Below are 19,703 nucleotides of genomic sequence, written 5' to 3' on the forward strand. Positions count from 1 at the left end.
ATCTGCATTTTCCAATTAGGTAACCCACCAGACCCCATCTAACCTCTGTCCAACTCTCATTAAGTATCTGTTTCCTTTTATTGCAGCAGACACTCCTCCATCCTTTTTCACATCTCCCATGGCAACTTGAGTTCCACATATGGGCATAAGAAAGTGGGGAAAACAACCATTTGGAAGTGGGTATTCCCCTAGCAGTCTATAATTATGCAAAATCTGTAGCTTCTTTAATCTCCGTGACAGAATTGCCTGAAACAGCACCAGAAATCTAATGCTAAAGCTGGGGAGATTGGCATCAGCAAATTTTCCTTGAATGATACATCTGGTAAATTCCTTTCAGAATTAATTCTGTTTTATGGTGCAAGTTCCTAATACATTTATTTCTCTTTTGTATATTGCATTGTAAAATCGAATTTACTAGAAAGGTGTAAATGAGTTTTAACACTCTTGAAGATGACCAAGAAATTGTTTTCATTGAAATAATTGTGTTTGGTTTAGTTGTCCTAAATGAAATTTATGGTGGAGAATTAAGTGCTACCCTAGCTTATACATATTCTGTTTTACTTTCTGAATTCAGGTTATTTTATTTTTTTAGACTAATTCCTGCTCTTTCTTAAGTTGGATGAAAAAATTTCAGATAAAAATCTACTAAAAATTGTAGCAAGAAAATAACAGGAAATATAATTTTCTTTAGAAAACCGGGACTAATCTGGCGTTTGTGGATGTGCTTGTTTGTGCCATACATGCAAAAATTCCTCGCCTTATTTTAAGGCCTTTCAAGAAGATTGGTTTCACAAGAGCTGCATCGCACCACCCTCTTCTGCAGTGGGTTCTGTTGCTTTCATGGTCCCTGCTAACTCACTTGTCTCTGCAAAATACTGGTGTCACAGAGTAGTCACATTCTCTGTAAATGACGGTCAAGAGATCTTTTGTACAGGCCAGTGCTGCTAAAGGACAGGCATGTGAAGAAGCCCATCTGGCCATAAGCATGTGAGCTGACATTGTAGATTGTGTTTATGCAGGCCATGGCTGAACTGAGCAGCATAAAAAATATTGCAGCTTTACTGTCCCTTCTAAAAGAAGTTCCTGAAGCACCTGGTCATGACTTGGGTACTCTCCACAAGTCATAGAAGTCCTATCAATTATAAGAAAACATTTTATTTTACAGTGAGATCATTATCACTTACTGAAAGGCGTACATTCTGACTTTAACATTCATATCCCAACCTTGCTTTTGTGAAAAACCTTGGGAGATGCAGAACACCAGGTACTGCAGGACGAGCTGAGTGTCACAGTCACCAAGCCATTTGGCTTTCTGGTAGAACTATGTGTGCTTGGACAGGGCATGTGATGTCTGACAGGACATCAGATACTAATGTCAGATAGTTGGTCATATATCCTACAAGGCACTAAAATGATGTTAATCATTGTTGGTAGATGATTGCTATTGATGCAATGTACCTCATTTCTGTATATTCTTTTTCTCCTGCTTTATCAAAATATTAATAAAGATTAATAAAATATTAATAGAGATGAAGGATTCTTCTGGACAAAATGTCATGCTATTGACATCTATTCTGATATCTTGGTTGGCCTTAGAGTTGCTGTACAAATATGTGAATAAAGGCTGGAAGGAACTCTAAAGATCATCCAGTTCCAACACCCATGCCATGAGCAGAGACACTTTCCACTAGACCAGGTTGCTCTAAGCCCTGTCCAACCTGGGCTTAAACACTTCCAAGAATGTGGCAGCCATGAGTCAGCCTAGAGGAGAATTAAGAATAAAACTCCCAAAAGATTAGAAATCATAAAAATGTAAATAGTTCAAACTTTCAAAAATAGAGATAATTGGTAACTCTTTGCTTAATGTTCTAGATTTTGACAACTTAAAGCACTGCTATGCTATAGTCTTGCACTGACAGACGAATGAAATAAGTGCAATCAACTACATTCTTTCTGCTTGCTATGTGCGTGATTTTGTAAACTTGACACTGCAAAGAACATTTTTACAGTTGTATCAAATTCTAATTTCAAACTGACTTTCAAATTATTGACCTTTAGCAGTGAGATACAACCAACCATTGTCTGTATCACAGATCGGTGGTACACTATCCTTCACCAAAATGGATGTATTAGGAGAGGGGGTGGTGATACTGTCTATAGTGAGGCCATGATGCTACATCAGTTAGAAAACATGGAGAAAAACTGTCCAGTTTGTGTGGGAAGAAATCTGAAATGGTAATTTCAGGAAAAACATTTGTAATGTGCTGATACTTTGCTGAGATGTGAATGCTGAGCAGCTTCTGATGTGGCGCAGCCAAACGCCAGCAAGCAGCATGATCTGCCATTCTGCAGTACCCCTGCACTGAGCACATGGCAGCTTCCTAGTGACATTTTTTAAAGGATACCTTGCAAAAAAAGATTTTAGTGGTCCCTGTTAAAGCAAATCGAGAAAATGCAGGCATACAGACAATTTGGTATCCTGTCAATAGAATTACAGTTGGTACATGATATTTAGATGCAGTTCCAGCTGCTAAACCCAAAATCCAGTTCAGATGACAGGTATTTGAGGTGCTGTGGTAGCACCTGCAGTGCCTGCGCTCCCCTCTTGCAACTTTCACCTCTTGATTCAGACCATCACAAGTGGCCCAAAATGATTCTTTGGCCCACCCTTTCAAAACGTATTTTGAGATCTGGCCTATACATACATTACCAAAATATTTCAGGTTCTTTTCTTCATTTGTGAAAATTAATACTATTAAGCAATATCTCATTCTTATACTGCACTAAATCCTATATTGAAACTCGTGTGAAATGTGACTGGTTTCTGCTATTCATAACTATTCATCATTTCAGTGAATGAAAGTTTCATTTTCACAGCATTTTTTATTTTTTATCATATGTGTTTACAACCACTGGATTTATATTTGTTTTCAATTGCAATTTCAAATGTATAAAATAGCCCTAAATCTTTTCTTCTTGTCTCTAGCCATTCTGTGTTGGAACAGCCAACAAAACTGTGGCAACAACAACAAAACAAATGAATAATTTTGGATGTAAGGTCTGTTTGCTTTGAAAAAGATTAGTGTGTTGGTGCATCAGGATATTGCCAGATCAGCTTCCTTTCTCCTTTACTAGAGAGACTAATCTGAATTAGAAGGCTTACAAAACATATCAAAAGGAAGAATTTTGTTCAGGCTATCTCTACTGCAGTTTCAGTAAGTAATTACAGCATTCAGTTCTGGTTTAGGAAAATATAAATGACACCCTTGCTTTTCTGTATCTTGTTTAATAAGTTCTTGTGGTTGTTCACTGCACATCTGAGATCAAAAATGCTGTTGATAAATCCAGAGAACAAGATAGTGACTCACACATCCCATGGCTCACATTAAGTAAAGGCGTAGGGCACACTAAACAACAGAACTGAGCATGGTTTAATGATCAGCAACATTTCCACTATGAATTGTTCCTAAATAATCTAATTTGATGTACAATAATTCAATGTAAGAAATACCTCACCCACAGGTAAGTTAGAGAAATGCACCTCCAGGCTAAAGGGGTGAATATACAGGCCAGTGAGTGTTTGAGGGACATTTCTTCAGAGAGCTGGTAATTTCAGGGTCCTGTTTAGTGTAGTGGTCCTACCTGCCTATAGCTGTGCAGATAAAGACTCTGGGCTGCACAGTGCATGGATGCCTATATTTTCATTCACAGATATGAAAGAAACAAAACCCTTTCTAGGAGTGTTTTTGGGAAGCTGTGTTGCCTCCCTTCTTCAGCATGGACAAATTAATTAAAACAGATTTAATAATGGAAAGCTAGTGGATTTCTTTGTCCCTGAAATCCCTTCTTCCTGGGCAAGCACTCATTTGGTTCATATGCTTTTTCAGAGTCAGAAGGGAATCTCTATGTGAGAACCTCATGACAAAGTACTGGCAGGAGAGCAACAGAAATAAAGCCATAGTCTTACGATTGCATTTTAATAGCTTTCTTTTTATTTTAAGGTAACTAAACCTAATCTCCCAAGTTCTCCCAATGACAATATCCAATGTAGCATTGTTTTCAGCTACTAGTAGGGTTTTTTTAAGCCCTCTTTAGGCGATACATGGGGCCCACATAGTGAAGTCAATAGTTAGACAGGATATAATTTAGACTTCAGCTTCTCCCCTCAGTTTGAAATAAAATGATTAAATTTCAGGAAAACCTAAGGAAAGATTAAAAGTTTTATATCAAAAGTTGAATATTTTCTTTTGTTGTACCCTCTTTTTTAAAAGAAAATGGCGTTTCTTTAAAATAATATATGTTCTGATATATTTGAAAAGGGACTACTCCGAATTAAAAAGAAATTCATCCAGAAATTCATGCATGTAAGGGAGAGGAAGATTGTAGTCTTCACTGGGGCATTTAGTCAAAGGGTTTTAATGTAGACTATTCTGTTTTATTCATAGAATGAGGCATCTGCAAAGACCTGTTGTAAATAGCAGATGACCAATAGCATTTACAGAGCAGCAGTTAAGGTGACAAAATCTTTTGGGGCTTCTCTCCACAGGCAGGTTATAGAGTGATATTATAGCCTCTGATCCAGACTCGGAAAATGGTCTTAGTCTCTAAACCCATTAAAAGTAGTTCCAGGCAATAGCTCTATGTAATTATAGTTCTAGTAATCCCTGTGATGCCTTTCATTTCTTGTACCCCAGAGTTATACAAGGGTAGAGACCACTTGTAGCATACAAATTGTAAAGCTGACATGGGACTTAAAAATATGTGGAATATCCCAGATATGAACAGAGTAAAAAGTGAGAAGTAAGACATGAACAACAGGGTAAAATTACTGTCTAATAAGGTCCTCTAGTTTTAACTATTGATGTCGGTGGGGCTGTTTTACCAAGGATGCCCTGGGCACATTTTTTAAAACATTAGCTACTAAAGGGAATTCCTGGAAATCTCCTAAAAGCAAATGTCTCTCTTGTAGGAGTTCATCACATCAGCCAAATGAGCATAGGTCTTCTTTTTCCAGAAACAATCAGAAGAGTCAAAAAAAATCATGCTGTAGTTAAGTAGTCTGCTTTCATGCCTGTTAAAATGAGGAGTGTAAAAACTATTACTGTTATTATGGGGTGATGGTCACTGAACTGGCAAGCTGAAATTTTCTTGTGACTTTGGTGCAGAAAAAAAAGTTCATTTCTTTTAGTATATTCTTCTGGGGGAAAATGAATTCTTTTACCTGTTAGCACTAATGTGTACTACTATCTTAAGGCAATACTACCAACATGGTTTTACATTCATTGGCCTAGCATCAGTGCTGGTTGTTTTCACATGTGGACACCTGGCCATGGGAACCTAGGTTAACACTGCCTCATTAGCCTCCACACCGGCAGTTAAAGATAGATAATGACAAACACTGAGGTTGACTAAGGATTTAAGAAGAATGGGTGTTCATGGTACAAAATGGTAAAATCTGTGTTCAGTTGATATTAACTATGACAAAGGAGATGAATTGTTGATGTGCTGTTATTCCAGATTTCTAGAAGAAACAATGTGGTGGCAGAATTGAGACGTCAGTTAATGGCCACTGAGGAAGAAGATGGTTTATCATATCCTCCTCTGAATATGACCACTGGAAATCGTACATGCATCCTTTTTTATGCTAGTAATTTCAGCCTCAAAGCCAACAGTTCAGTTTTTATAGATTTGACAAATGCAACATTTGTAACACAGAATGTGGATATTTCTGACTCTGAGTGCTCAGACAGCAACACAACGTGAGTAGCACAAGAAATTTCATATCATAATACATGTGATTTGGAAAACTAATCAGAATTAGTGCAATATCAAGTTAGTGCTAATTTAATTTTCTTCTTCTAAAGCATCCAAAATTTAAAAAAAAAAAAATTGGATATTCTTAAAAGAAAAAAATAAAGACCCCAAAAATTGCTCAGATGCAGCCTATTATTTTCACATTTTTTCCTTCTTATGCTCCTTACCTCCTTTTTTGTTTATACTTGGTCAAAAAAGGTTTCCCTGTGCCTGATCTCACAATTGCAGAAACCTACTAGTATTAATGAAATCATAAATTCATTCCCTTGAAGGGGATTATTGTCAGTTACTAGTTGGTAATTCAACTGGAAGTACGTTAATGAAACATAATCTCAGTTTTCCTTTGCTTTGAAACACCTGCTCTTGGGTAAATAAAACCATAAAAATATTTAGTCATATTTTTCTGTGTACTGAACCTTTGCTATATGACTTTTGTAATTGCCTACTGATTTAGAATATTCCCTCCAATTGAAATGTCACAATGATCTAATTAAAACTGACTACTCTAACATTAAAAATCTGTTTCTTATTCTTAGACTGTCGTTACAATACACAAATCCAGTGAGTGGAATCAGCAGCCTTGAGATAAGGTAACTTATGATTTATTCTTAAATAGATCTTTACAACACCTGTTTGTAAATTAGGAGCAAAAAAAGAGGAGGATTTAAATGTTTTTGAATTTATTGTTTTCTCTTCTGAAGACTTAGTGTGCAGGAGAACAATAACACAGTCTTTATATAGAAAATATATTAATATACTCAGATAAAGTTCTGGAAAAATGTTGTAGGCAAAAATCCATGCTGTATGTTACTGGTATATGCAGCATCCTGTTTTACTAATAGGGTCTGTCCATGATCCTGTCTCAGGTAAATCTAACTGTGATTTGTAAAATATTCTAGAGACTGAAGTCTACTTGCATGGCCAGGACTGTATTTAACCCTCATGTGGATTGCCAGTGCACTCTATTAGTGCTAGCTTGTGGTTAATGAAGGGTGCAAAAGAATCTTAGTTTTTTGCTCCATGGGTGATGGCAAGACAATGTTTCTCCTACCATAAGAAGAGGGAAGAAAAACAAGGGAATGGGAAGACTTTTGAAGAAAATCAAAGGGAGAATCATAGAATCATTTAGGTTGAAAAATACCTTTAGGATAATTGAGTCCAATGTCAACCCAGTGCTGCCAAGTCCATGACTAAACCATGTCTCTAAGTGGCACATCTACATGGATTTTAAACACCTCCAGGGATGCTGACTCAGCCACTTCCCTGGGCAACCTGTTTCAAGGCTTGACAACCCTTTCACTGAAGGATTTTTTCCTAATATCCAACCTAAAACTCCCTGGTGCAATTTGAAGCCATTTCCTCTTGTCCTATGGCTTACTTGGGAGAAGAAACTGACTCCCACCTCACTACAACCTCCTGTCAGGTAGTTGTAGAGAGCGATAAGGTCTACTGAAGGCAGCCTCCTTTCTCCAGGTTAAACAACCCAGCTCCCTCAGCCACTCCTTATAAGACTTGTGCTCCAACCCCTCCACCAGCTTCGTTACCCTTCCCTGGACTTGTTCCAGTACCTCAATGTCTTTCTTGTTGTGAGGGGCCCAGAACTGAACAGCGGATTTGAGATGTGAACTCATCAGTGCCGAGTACATGGGGACGATCACTGCCCTGATCCTGCTGGCCACACTATTTCTGATACAGGCCAGGATGTCACTAGCCTTCTTGGCCACCTGGACACACTGCTGACTCATCTTCAGCCCACTGTCAAGCAGCACCCCCAGGTCCTTTTCTGCTGGGCAGCTTTCCAACCACTCTGTCCCCAGCCTGTAGCTTTGCATGGGGTTGTTGTGACCCAAGTGCTGGACATGGCACTTGGCCTCACTGAACCTCATACTGGCCTCATCCAGTGGATCCAATGGATCCAGCCTGTTCAGATCCCTCTGCAGAGCCTTCCTATCCTCCAGCAGAACAAAACTCCCACCCAACTTGGTGTCATCTGCAAACTTACTGAGGCTGCCCTCAATTTCCTTGTCCAAATAACTCATAAAGATATTAAGCAGAATTTGCCCCAACACTGAGCCCTGGGGAGTACTACCTGTGACTGTCTGCCAGCTGGTTTTAACTTCATTCACTGCCACTCTGAGAATTCACAGATGTTGTTCTTACAAGTGGATTCTGTGGATGGGGAACCATCTGCTAGTGTTTGCGTGCTGTCATTCAGCTGCTGGTCAAGAAATGTCAATTCTTTCCTCAGAAGCAGCAACAGCAGTTAAAATTATTTTCTTAAGCTCTGGCAAAGATAACGTGACCTGCTCTTTTCATTTTGATACCTCAGTTGCTTCCAATTATTTGAGAAGGATTTGGCCAGGGAACTTGCACTGAATTAAATTTCTATATATCGGATTATGAACTGGATGTTTGCTTGGGCAGCAAGACACATGACTTTTGCTATCCAAAACACTTTTCACATTTTGAATAAGAGGAATTGAAATCCAAGGAAACCAAAGAGAGGAAATTAAAGTAATAATGAGGGAGACAACAAAAGCTTGAACAACATATTAGTAAAAGAGCCAAAGAGGCATATGACATTAAAATGATAAGCTTGAATGAATAAATACCATTATTTACACTGAGACAGAAGGACATTCTACATTTACGTAAAAGAAGAACTTGTGTTGAGGAGAGTAAGTGGTGTGTTTCGAGTTGTATTCAGACTGAATAGAGACACTTATAGTCATTATCAGAGACCATGGCAGGTGGCAAAAAAACAGACATGCGTTGTTATTTATCTCTCCTTCAAGCATCTACAGCTTTGTGAAAGAACATAGTGTACAAATAAGATTGCTGTTAGTATAGTATTTTTACCTTTTTGACTGTTGTAGTTAGCTGTGTATAGGATTCTTGAGAACTGTCCTTGGTGATGGTGTCAAGCATGCCTTGGTTTCAATACTGTAAATTATCAAAGGGACATGTATTTCCCTAAACACCCTGGGGAATTAAGTAAATATTTTCCTTGGATATCATTCCAAAAATACTGTTCTAAACCCAAGTCTCTGTGCAAGTTTTATTTTTCCTTCTACTACAAGTCCCAAAATAACACTTTCTCTGATGCTACCCTGATGCTTTTCTGTCTTTTCATTGCTGCTCCTGTCCCACTCTCATAGAGTCAGACTCTCCAAAACTGTGCTCTGGATTTTCATTCTGCATCTTTGCTCATCCTAGTACAGGTCTAAGCTGCTCTCCTGAAATCTCTTTCTGTATTAATGAATCTGGTTGTTTTCTACATTTGTTCTGAATGTGACATCCTCAACATAATATCATGCTTTCTAATAAAACTACAGTTCCAAGAAAATAATATGAATCATAAAGCATCATGTGGAGCACGACACTGTGCTCCAAAAGCTAGCTAACAGCTACATCTTAAAGGTGTTGTCTTCTTTAAAGTAGTCAATAGTACCATAGACACAGAATCTTTTGGCAGTTGAAACATTTATCTTAGGTTTTGTTTTCTGAAGCAGACATAAGAAGATAAAATATGATGTTAGTGCACATGTATGGACTTAATGAGGATTATTCAGATTTATGTTTAGCCATCTGTTTGTTAAAAACTTATAATTTTAATTAATTATTGGACGCAAACTTTAATGTGGTCATAGTGTATCTGAAGAGAAGAAATTTGAAGCAGCTCTGCAAACAGACCTATTGTAATTTAAACAAGAATATCAGTACAAAAGTTGAATGGTTCATGTTTTCTCTCTTTTTAAGGAATCTTTTTTGTATTCCTTGAGCCTGTTTTAGTAAAGACAAAAATACTCACAAAGTTTCTCTTGACCTTTGCTTGTACTTGAACAAATAACTAAATACCAAAATGCATAAACAGCCCTTGAAGCTGGAATAAAAAAAATCAGGCTCTACAATTGATGAGGACTTGAAAAGAGAGCTCAACTATAATCCTGAGTGTTGTCATGCCCAGCAAGTAATAGTAGCATAGGCTGGCTGTGTTTTTCAGAAGGTTTGGATTTATTCCATGGAGTCATGTGTGATCCAGTTTTTTAATAGGCCCTCAGGGCATTTAGACACAATTTTTTATGGGTGACACAGGTGCTTAGCAATAAAAAAATGGAATACAGGAAGAATGTAGGGAGTAGCTTCTGGAGTAGCTTCCAGAGTAGCCGTTGCTTGGACATTCATTGTGCATGGACCTGCATGTGGGAGGTAGAGAGTGATTGCTTCTCTATTGCTTTTTTCCCCCTCTTTCCCTAACTTACTAAGCTGTCCTTATCTTGACCCACAAGTTTCCTCACTTTTGCTCTTTCTAAACTCCCCCAACCATCTGGTTGAGGATGAGGAGGCAGAAAAAAGCTATATGGGTGCTTGGCTGCTGGGTGATCTGAACTGACAACACTTCAGAAGCCTTTATAAATTAAAAATAGTACTAAAGGCTAACCTGCTGTTTTCTGTTGAATATTCACTTGATTTATGAGACAAAGGTGTCATTTTAGGCCTCTATTAGCTACCATAATACACTATTGTATGCTATATAATGCAAACATTAAGATATACTCAACAGAACCAAAGGAAGCCATTGATTTTTTTTATAATTCAGTAACACTTTATTTACCTTCCATATCATGTTTAGCATGTTTCTTGTCAAGGGCTTCGAAAATCTACAGAGATACAATACAATCTCTGATTTCCCCTTCTGATAAACTTTGATTACATTTGTTGTTGAAGATTACACCTTGGTAAGATTATGTTCTGCCTTAATAAACAGGACACAAGCAGGGCAAAGAGGTGGAAAGGAACAGAGCTTAGAGCCATAACTGCTTTTTTTTTGCCTTGAAAAGTCCATTTTTTTAGGTATAGGAGAACATCCCTTGAAGACAGAAAGTGACTCCAGAGAGGATTACGTTCAGGTAGCTCAATTTATTCTTCAATAAAGGAGACTCTAACTTCAGCAGCATGAGCCAGATCCAGAGCCTGCCCCTGTTACCAACACTGGTCTACTCCCATGTACTGAGCAGCTGGTCACATCCCACCTCCTCCTAGCAGCTGGAATAGCTGTTTCATCCTGTGCAAACAGCTGTCACCTCCCTCTCCCTTTCTCTAGCAAGAACTACAGTCCCACTCATCCACTTACCACTGAGAGGTGAGCTGTTAGGGAGTGGTTGTAGAGTGTTGTTGTGATAGTGTTAGAAAAGTAAACTATTGCTGCAGCAGGAGTGGGAGCTGTGAGCAGTAGGTTTTTTGCTGGAAGAAGCATCATCTCAGCTCTCTCATAAACTGATACCCAGATGTTCAGTCACTTGTCTGTCATTTTCTCAGGGAAAAAGTGTCAAAGTGGATGGAAGTGCAGGGCATTAGTATTTTCCACACTTACATTGACACATACTTGACTGTTATTGTTGTTCATAGCATGTAAAGAATAAAATTGATGCAAACCACATATTTTAAAGTCTTTTATCTAACAACTGTGTTTCTTTCTGAATCTTTAAAACAGTAGTAATTCTAGCTATGTTCCTTTTCATAAATATCTCTGCTTGTAATGATTAGCCATGTGAGACGTGATCAGTAACAGCTGGTGGCAGAGTTCATACATTTATCTGGCACAAAGGGAGCCTGGCCCATGACCAGGAAATTTTATGCCACCATACATAAAGTACATGATGTCTCTAATGTACATAATTGTCTCTAATGTTTAATGCAAACATAATGTCCCATAAAAACCAAGGTATTTTCAGTTCTGCAGATAAAGCCTTTGTTCTCTCTCCCTTCCTTGTCATTCATTTGCTGTAAGGTGCTCTTTCTATTTGTTATCTGCTCATCTGAGAAAACATTAAACTAAATGAAGCAAATCTATAGATTTTTATTTTGTCTTTTTTTTTTAATTTAATGAGTCATAGTTACATCAGTTATCTGTTAAGTATGTGCTTGTTGGAGGCTATTCACTATCAGTTGTTTGGAAAATGCTAAGGATAAAAGCCTGTATTAGTAAGTCAACCATGTTCAACTAGTTTATTAAATAGAATGTTAATTCTCATAAATCTGCAAGTTAACGTAACATTTTAGTCTTTGGTGTAATGTGAAGACAACATTCTCTTGGAGGATGTACTCACATGCATGGCCTTATAAAACTTGTTTGTTCTTATGGTAGGTTTACATAGAATTGCCTTGTTTACCACTTTTCTCATCCTCTCAGCAAAAAACAGACCACATCCAGCATCTGTGGTTGGCATAAATATTTAAGGTTATAATTGCATTTGTAACTGGCTTTCAGCTAGTGCCTGAAGCATTGCTACTGGGACACCATGGAAATTCTGTTCAGATTGTACTGTATATCAGAAAAAGATTCCTTTCTTCTAGCAATTAATATCAAGTCTAATACATGATTTAATTTTGTAACTCTATAACAACAGAATTTTGTCCATAAATATTTGTGAATGCGTACTAGATAAAATTAATATTTTTTTTCTTTTTCACTGATGCTTGCAGCTGAATGTTGTCTGGATAAACCTGTTTAGACTAAAAATGTAAGGAAGGCCATAAGAAAAAGCATTCTTTTCTCAGTTTAATGACACTTTGAGTTCTAAGATTCCTTCTGAGAGTTTTGATACTCTTGAGATTTTTGAAGTTACATGAATCAAAAGCCACATATTATTAATTAAAAAAAAAAAAAAAGAAAGAAAGGGTTCAATTACTGTAGTAACCCAACCTGACAAAATTTGTGTTTAGACTCTGTGTTTTGTGGATGACATGATACTGAAAGTAACTAATTTGAACAAACAAGCAATATTCTACAGTGGAGAATATTCTCTCTCTATGTACATATACCCTATCTATATACATACCCCATGCAACATAAAATAGCCTGCATTGTGCCCCATTTATAGATGAATGCTCATTTTTTCAAACCTATCATTATTGCATCTAAGGTATTACCTCAAATTTAAGTCAATATACAATGTTACTCATTGGGGATAGACATAATAGCATATTTCATTTAGTAATAGGTGTCATTGATTGCTAAAAGGATTCCTTTTCTTAATCCCTGGTGCTCACCAATAATCAAAACAAATCACAGGCAAACTTTATAGAGGAATACATGTGTAGACCAGGTAGGGCTAAAGTTTTAAGCAACATACAATAAGAAGAAAGGTTTATCATTTCCTTATGAGATAGCTTGAATGCCTAGAACTGGACAAAAAGCAGTAAAGATTAGGACATAGTCCTGATTTGTAAAGGATCAGGATGTACTTCCATATGTTCTCAATTATTTCTGTTTCAGAACATTTGAGAGGTGTTCAAACAGTATTGGTAGTAACATACATATAAATTCCATTATTGTAAACTGCTGGAAACTGCTGCAATACCACACATACACAGATGTTTTCAAAATGAGAAATATATATTGTGCCTAACCTACTACAAGTTATGAAACTAGAGCTGACAAAACCCTCACTACCCTCCACTGAGAGAAAACGATGTCTTCTATGTCAAACTCAGACCTTTGCAAAGGAAAATGCCATTTAGCCATTTCAGCCAAGAAAGAATTGCAATGATAAATTGGAATGGCTGTCATGCCTGTACCTATCATAAAAGCAATTTTCAAAAAAAATCCCATAAAATGTTTATTCAGAGCCACTGCAGGCTTTCTGACAGTCCCTCAGCTTCTCCTCCACTGATTATAAACTGTTGGTAACTTATGAAATATGCCACTGGCAGAGGCCCTTGAAAAATGAAATTGCATTTGCTCCTTGCTTGCCACACCTGTGGAAAGCTGTGCTTGTGAGATGAAACTCTAAGATGTAGTAAATACATTCACAGAATCAATCCCAATGACATGGGTGGCCATGTCATCATCAGCTGTGATGTTTTCAGTCAGCAATAGTGAACCTTTATCTGCCACTATTACTTTATCAGATGGATATTAATTTTTTCCTTCTAACCTTTTGACTTTTTTTTCTGTTGTCTTTCTAGGTTTTTAATGACCAACAAGTTCTATGAAGGTTCAGCTAGACAATGGTTCACTTTAGATTCAGTTGAGATCATACAAGACGACGAAAAGTTTGCTAAATTTAATGTTTCTGACATCTCTGCTCCTGCAGAGTATTCATTTCATTGTCAGCTGGTGGGAACAAGCAATCTCTATCCTGCAAGGCTTGTTCCAGCCAACAATGAGGCAAAAAATTGGGATATTTTCATTTCCAGGTTGCAGGTGAGTATGCATTGCCATTTCAGAGTAACTCCAAGAACTATTACTTGCTATTGTAGATGCTGAATGGTACACATTCGTAATGCATTTACTTTCATTTCAGTCTGAGGGAAAATAGAGGGAAAAGCTCCCCTATGTGAGCTTTTCAGTAAGGGTAAAAAAGACGCCAGCTGCTGAACAAGGAGAACATGAAAGCACAGCTTTGAAAAACAAAACTATGAAGTCGTCCACAGAAAAGAAAAACCAATTAAACCAAATGTACTTAATCAGGCAAAGAATGACTAAGCCCCCATGCTTGTTTAATGAATTGGGCTGCTCTTGGAAACAGAGGCCTCTTAGGTGGGTGGCTTTATGCTGCTTACTTTGTTTATATTTGATTTCTTGGCACTTTGTTTACCTAGGAAAGTACAGCTTAGTGTGGTTGCTGTTTCCAGTGACATAGACTGTCTGTACTCCTACAGACAGAAACAAAGCCCAGTGCAATTAGATTTAATGGAAGGTTTGCCCTGGACTTCAGTTAAGAGCCATACTAGGTCCTGCATGGCTGAGAAGGAAAGCAACTGGCTTTTTTTGAATGAGACACAGCTTTTCTGTGCATGTAGTATAGTAGTACAGACTACATATGTGAGGTGAAGATGGTTAAATCTGTATTATTTTGAGCTTTGTTCTTGAATTAGGAGGAGCATATCAATATTTATATCTTAAAACAATATTGCATTAAGATGCAAGTTGAGATTATGGAAATAATAGGAATAATTTGAAACTGTAGTCTATTTGTCAAACATGAGCGAACCCTGTGATAACTAGATAAAAATACTGGTGTAATTGTACTTATGATTGATAACAAACCAAATCTCAATAATCTGGCTCCAGACCCGACATTATTTCTTAAATAATGGAAATCTCAAAGGAACATCATTGGTGCTGAGATTTCTACAAATTCCAATATCAGGTCTCACAATTTTTTAAGAAAAAATGTAGCAATACACACCATTTTTATGAAGGTTACTGCTGATGGTATTTTTTATGGAAAGGCCTGAAAACACCAAAGTTCATGCAACTGTACTTTGCCTAGTCAACTCTTTGGAGTTAAACTTTTGCATCGCTGGGATGTAAAAATACATGAACAATGAAAATACAAAGTGTGCTCTTACACTTATCTTACACTTGAATTTCTGAATACTTTGAAACTAATGCTTTTTTAAAGAGGCCTTACTCCATCCTTAGTAAGCATCCTTTCATTGTGGTCTTAATCAATAGTAGAAGTAGTAGGTTTCCCACCTTCCTTATTGATTTGAAGGAGCAGCTCCTTCCACTGTTCAGACAACAGAACTCACAGTTCCTCTTGAGACACACCTTTTTCTCTGTTCAAATCCTAAGTATGGAACACAACCTGAAAAGTCTTGTTCTAATTTTTATTGTTGTGTGAGAAAACAGAAAGTCACCATTCTGTGCACATTTCCAGGTTCTGTCTGAACTAAATCATACTTTTCCAGATATCTTCCACTGATACATAGGGAAATACAATCTCAATATCAGAGTTTGCTATGGAATGAGGTTTAGAAACCCCCAGACTCTGTTTCATGGTGAAAAAAGCATGTGGGATGTGCTCAGTGGTTGCAGCCAGCACAAAATCCTGTTGCTGAAACTGAGGAACATGATTTTCATGTCAGTGTTACACAGTGACTTAAAAACCAGGATCCAATGCCAATAAAATTGGTACCCAGCACTTTGCAATGCTGGGTCCTGAAAACAGTATCACAGTAATCGAGGGACATGGCAGCTGCACAGGACAGCCTTGCTTCCTTGTTCCAAGGCAGGGCTGAACAGATGCAGCCTTTCATTTCAGTTCTGGAGCTATCTCACTCACTTCTATCTAAAGAACCTCTGTGGGATGCTGTCTAGGCATTCTCATAGCCCAGGAGGTCCCCACTCATAGCTGTTCACAGCATCAAAACTTGTCTGGGTTTGGTGGGGTTTTCTGTTGGTTGTTCTACCACACCCTTTTGAGGGTTCTCAGAACTGTCAATGAAGTTAAAGAGGACACTGCTTTTCTGTACTGTGTGTCACAGTAGTTTAAAAGCACCTGGTACCCAAGAAAAACTACCAAAAATTAAATATCAAGAATATTAGGATTCTTTGTGGCTAAAATATTTCTAAGTTCAAAAATTAGATGTTTAGTGTGCACTTAAGAGCCATGAAAACAATATATTTTACTTGAAGGCTTTTTCAAGCTTCAAATTATGAGAAAACGCCATTCAAAAATATTTTTAAAACTAACAGTAAATAAAGACTTGTATAACCAAGAGAAATTACACTAGTCCAAACACTAAATTTGAAATTTCTGCAGTACAGGGGCCTGTATCTAAAAGACTTTTACATTCATAAAAATTATAGAACCACATGTAAGTAATTTTAACTTTTCTGTAGGTAGAAATACTGCTCGGAGTCGCATTTTTAGCTCCCACCTGTGATCTAGCACCCCCACAGAAGTGATGAAGCTTCAGAAAAACAATAAAATAGCCCTACATTTTCTTAATCTCCTGTCTAAAAGTAGACATAGCATTTTAAGAATGTACAATTAAATCTTTCACCTCCAAGCTTCAATAAGCACAATCCAGAATAAAAAAAAAAAACAAAAAAGGACCAATAGAATTGAAATAATAAAATTAAGTATTTCTGACTAAATCTGAAGTGGTAAAGCCTTTCTTAACCAAGCATACCTGGTAAGAGATTCACAGATTCCTTATCAATGTGATAAGCAGTGTGTATTGTTTTCCAGAATGTCAATCAATTTTTTGAATACAAATGACATAAATCATCACCTGCTTTCTGTTTTTATAGTAAATAAGTCTTTCAAATTACATTTCATGACTCCTATTCACATTCTCATTTGTGTTCAAAGCAGTGGCTTAACAAACAAAGGCTTTTGCAATCACTTGCGTTCTCTAAAACAGTGCAAGCAGTTATCGAGCCCAAAAGCTTATTTTCACTAATCCTGCTTTAATCAGAAGTCTTTCACCTTTGGTGAAAGCAGACAGTCTTTGCAAGTAAGTTCCCTGATCTGACTTGGAAAGATGCTTCTAAGAGGCCTAGAAAAGGTTGAATTGCTAAAATTACCTTCACCTCCACATTACCTAAAGAGCCCTTAGTTCTGTATTTAGTAATGGTTTTATTAATCAGCACTCTGAAAGGTACAGACATTGGTCATAACACACATATTTATGAACATATTAACTTTAGGCACCTGAGCCATGAGTGGACTGAAACCCAGAGTGCTCACTGGTGTAGCATGGTATGCAAGCCACAAATTAATTTGCTCAATATTTGTACCAACAGCTTTCCTAAGAAGTAGAAACTCTTTTATTACCACAAATAAATTAAGCTTTCCATTTAGTTTATTGTAAATCATAGAATAATCATGGAGTGTGAACACATAAAAGTAGAAATCCATGATCTTCTGCTTTCTTGCATACTGTCTGATGAGAGAAGTGATTTAAATAAAATAACCCTTTTTAATTTTATTCTATAATATTTTATAGGAAATAGTGATTTTTAAGGGGGTTTTAAGTGGTTTTGTTTTTTTTTTTTTTTTCCTGCTTTTTAACAGTGGGTTTATGATGTTTGGGGCTTTCCTTACACACCCATTTCAAAGATTCTGTAAATGCATAAGAATCCCAGTCTTTGTTTTTCTTAAGAAAGACTCAAAACCAGATTAGATTAATTCTCTCCTTCCTTTTCTTCAAGCAGTTAGATTCCCTTCCCTCTGAAGGAATCAGTGTCATTATGTAGAAGGGAGATTGTCTTCCCTTTCTTTATGGTTTTCTAATCCTTTGATTGGGTTGAACAAAATGTCTAAAGTTAGTGATTTCAAAGGCATTAAGTTTGTTGATACTTTTTGTACAATTGGGGGCTATATCTCTAAATTAGTTGATTTTTCTGAAGAAAATAGTCCAATAGGAGCTCAATCAGCAGCAGACATTGAGAATTCAGTCAAAGCAGAGAGTTTACAGATTTTTCTAACTGCTGGAAAAGCTTACATATGTTAGTAGACAACACATATCCCATACCTCAATAAAGCAAGTCCTCCCTCCTATTTTGAGTCTTTGATGTCTGAGAAGGGAGGAAGAAAGGTTTCACAACTGTTTTCTCCTTGAACTTTCACAAAAATTCAGCCATAAAAGGTCATCTTCATTAGGCATGTTTTAGAGTAGGTTCCAGGAGTTTTGTTTGTGAAGGAGCTATTAATTAAATCTCTCAGGGTATTTCAACAAATCTCATGATCTCAGGAGGCCTTAACTCTCATGCTTTTGAGTGCTTTGAGTTTCCTGGTTCTGAAGTGGTCATTGAGCTGATGATCAGCAAATACTGATATACTGATCACATGGATACAGAATACTGAACTGACTACAATGAATGCAGAACACCAATCACATTTCTGCTTTGGGACTTTACTTCTAAAAGTAATACAAGTTTCTGAAGTGGGAAACCTGTTTCTTGCCAAAGAAATGGATTCTGCATCTTTGATTTCCTGGGTGAAAAGGAGGCCTAGAAAATTGTTATGCAGAGGATTTTGTTTGCACTCTTTATAACGGGCAGAGTACGATTGGTAATTAAAAGTTGTGGGGTTTTGTAATTACCACATATATCCTGCAAGTAGGGACTACACTCCAAGCTTAATTGCAGTCATCAGTCTAGGTTCCTTCATTTTCAGATTCAAGGCTTCAACATTGAAAACAACCAATTTTCCTATGCAAGTGACTGTACAGGCTTCTTCACTCCTGGAGTCTGGATGGGCCTGGTAACATCTGTAATTTTACTGTGGATCCTGACTTACGGAATCCATATGATCATGCAGCTCACAACAAACAGCAGATTTGATGATCCCAAAGGTCCAGCTCTGTCAGTTCCTCAGACAGAATAACCCTGGACTGACTCAATGGTGCTGTGTCTTTTCTTAGTCTGATGTTTATGATTTTTATAACCTTTCTACTTCATAATATGTGTAACCTAAAAAGATAACATAGCAGAAAGAGATAATTAAACTACATATAAAAATGATTCCTATGCCTGGAAACAATAATAAATGTACTTTTTATTGCCATCATTTGCTAACAGCTATCTGTGTTAAGGTTTTTGTGAGGTTGTAGAGGTTATTTTTCTCTCTGGCTATTAGAAAGACCATTAAAAATTGCCTTCAGATTAACTATTATTGGCAAAGAAAGGATATCATGACAGAGATAATTGTGAAGGATAAATAACTTATTTGATGGGAAACTATATATTGAAAATACTGGTCTCTCTAAAGGCTCTTCAGTGAGTATGTCATGATGATGCTACATCTTTAAAAGGTTGAACTATGTCTTGTAATTTTTTCTCTTGAGTAAACCATCCAGAAATGTACAGAACTAATAAAGCTATTAAGTCACTAACTATATGGTCTTGAGAATTCTTTTCAAAATACATCACTTTGTTCAGATGTGGTATCACAAAGCAGAATCGGCAGATGAAGGCTTAGCTTCCCTCTGATGTTGTCTTATGCCTGTCAGAGTTATGTTGAGTAATACTGACTCATATTTGTTTTAACCATGGACAGCTGACGGAGCAAGATCCATCTTGTCCAAACCGATCACAAAATTAACTTGGTGTAATGGCAATGAATGCAACTTTTCAAGTCCAGAAC

At 37.1% G+C, this 19,703-nt stretch overlaps 1 protein-coding gene across 1 annotated transcript in view; it reads left to right on the top strand.

Moving 5' to 3' along the window:
* The window catches only part of ATP6AP1 (ATPase H+ transporting accessory protein 1), a 50,582-nt gene extending 31,130 nt beyond the window's left edge, over positions 1-19,452 (top strand). Inside the window, exons 7-10 of the mRNA XM_050324380.1 lie at positions 5,518-5,759; positions 6,351-6,404; positions 13,786-14,023; positions 18,735-19,452. Coding sequence (XP_050180337.1) covers positions 5,518-5,759; positions 6,351-6,404; positions 13,786-14,023; positions 18,735-18,944 — 744 coding nt within the window. The 3' untranslated portion in view covers positions 18,945-19,452. The remainder of the gene's footprint in view (positions 1-5,517; positions 5,760-6,350; positions 6,405-13,785; positions 14,024-18,734) is intronic.
* Positions 19,453-19,703: the final 251 nt, after the last annotated feature.

This window comes from Myiozetetes cayanensis, unplaced genomic scaffold, assembly GCF_022539395.1.
Source record: "Myiozetetes cayanensis isolate MyiCay16 unplaced genomic scaffold, myiCay2020 scf3, whole genome shotgun sequence".
Taxonomy (NCBI): Eukaryota; Metazoa; Chordata; class Aves; order Passeriformes; family Tyrannidae; genus Myiozetetes; species Myiozetetes cayanensis.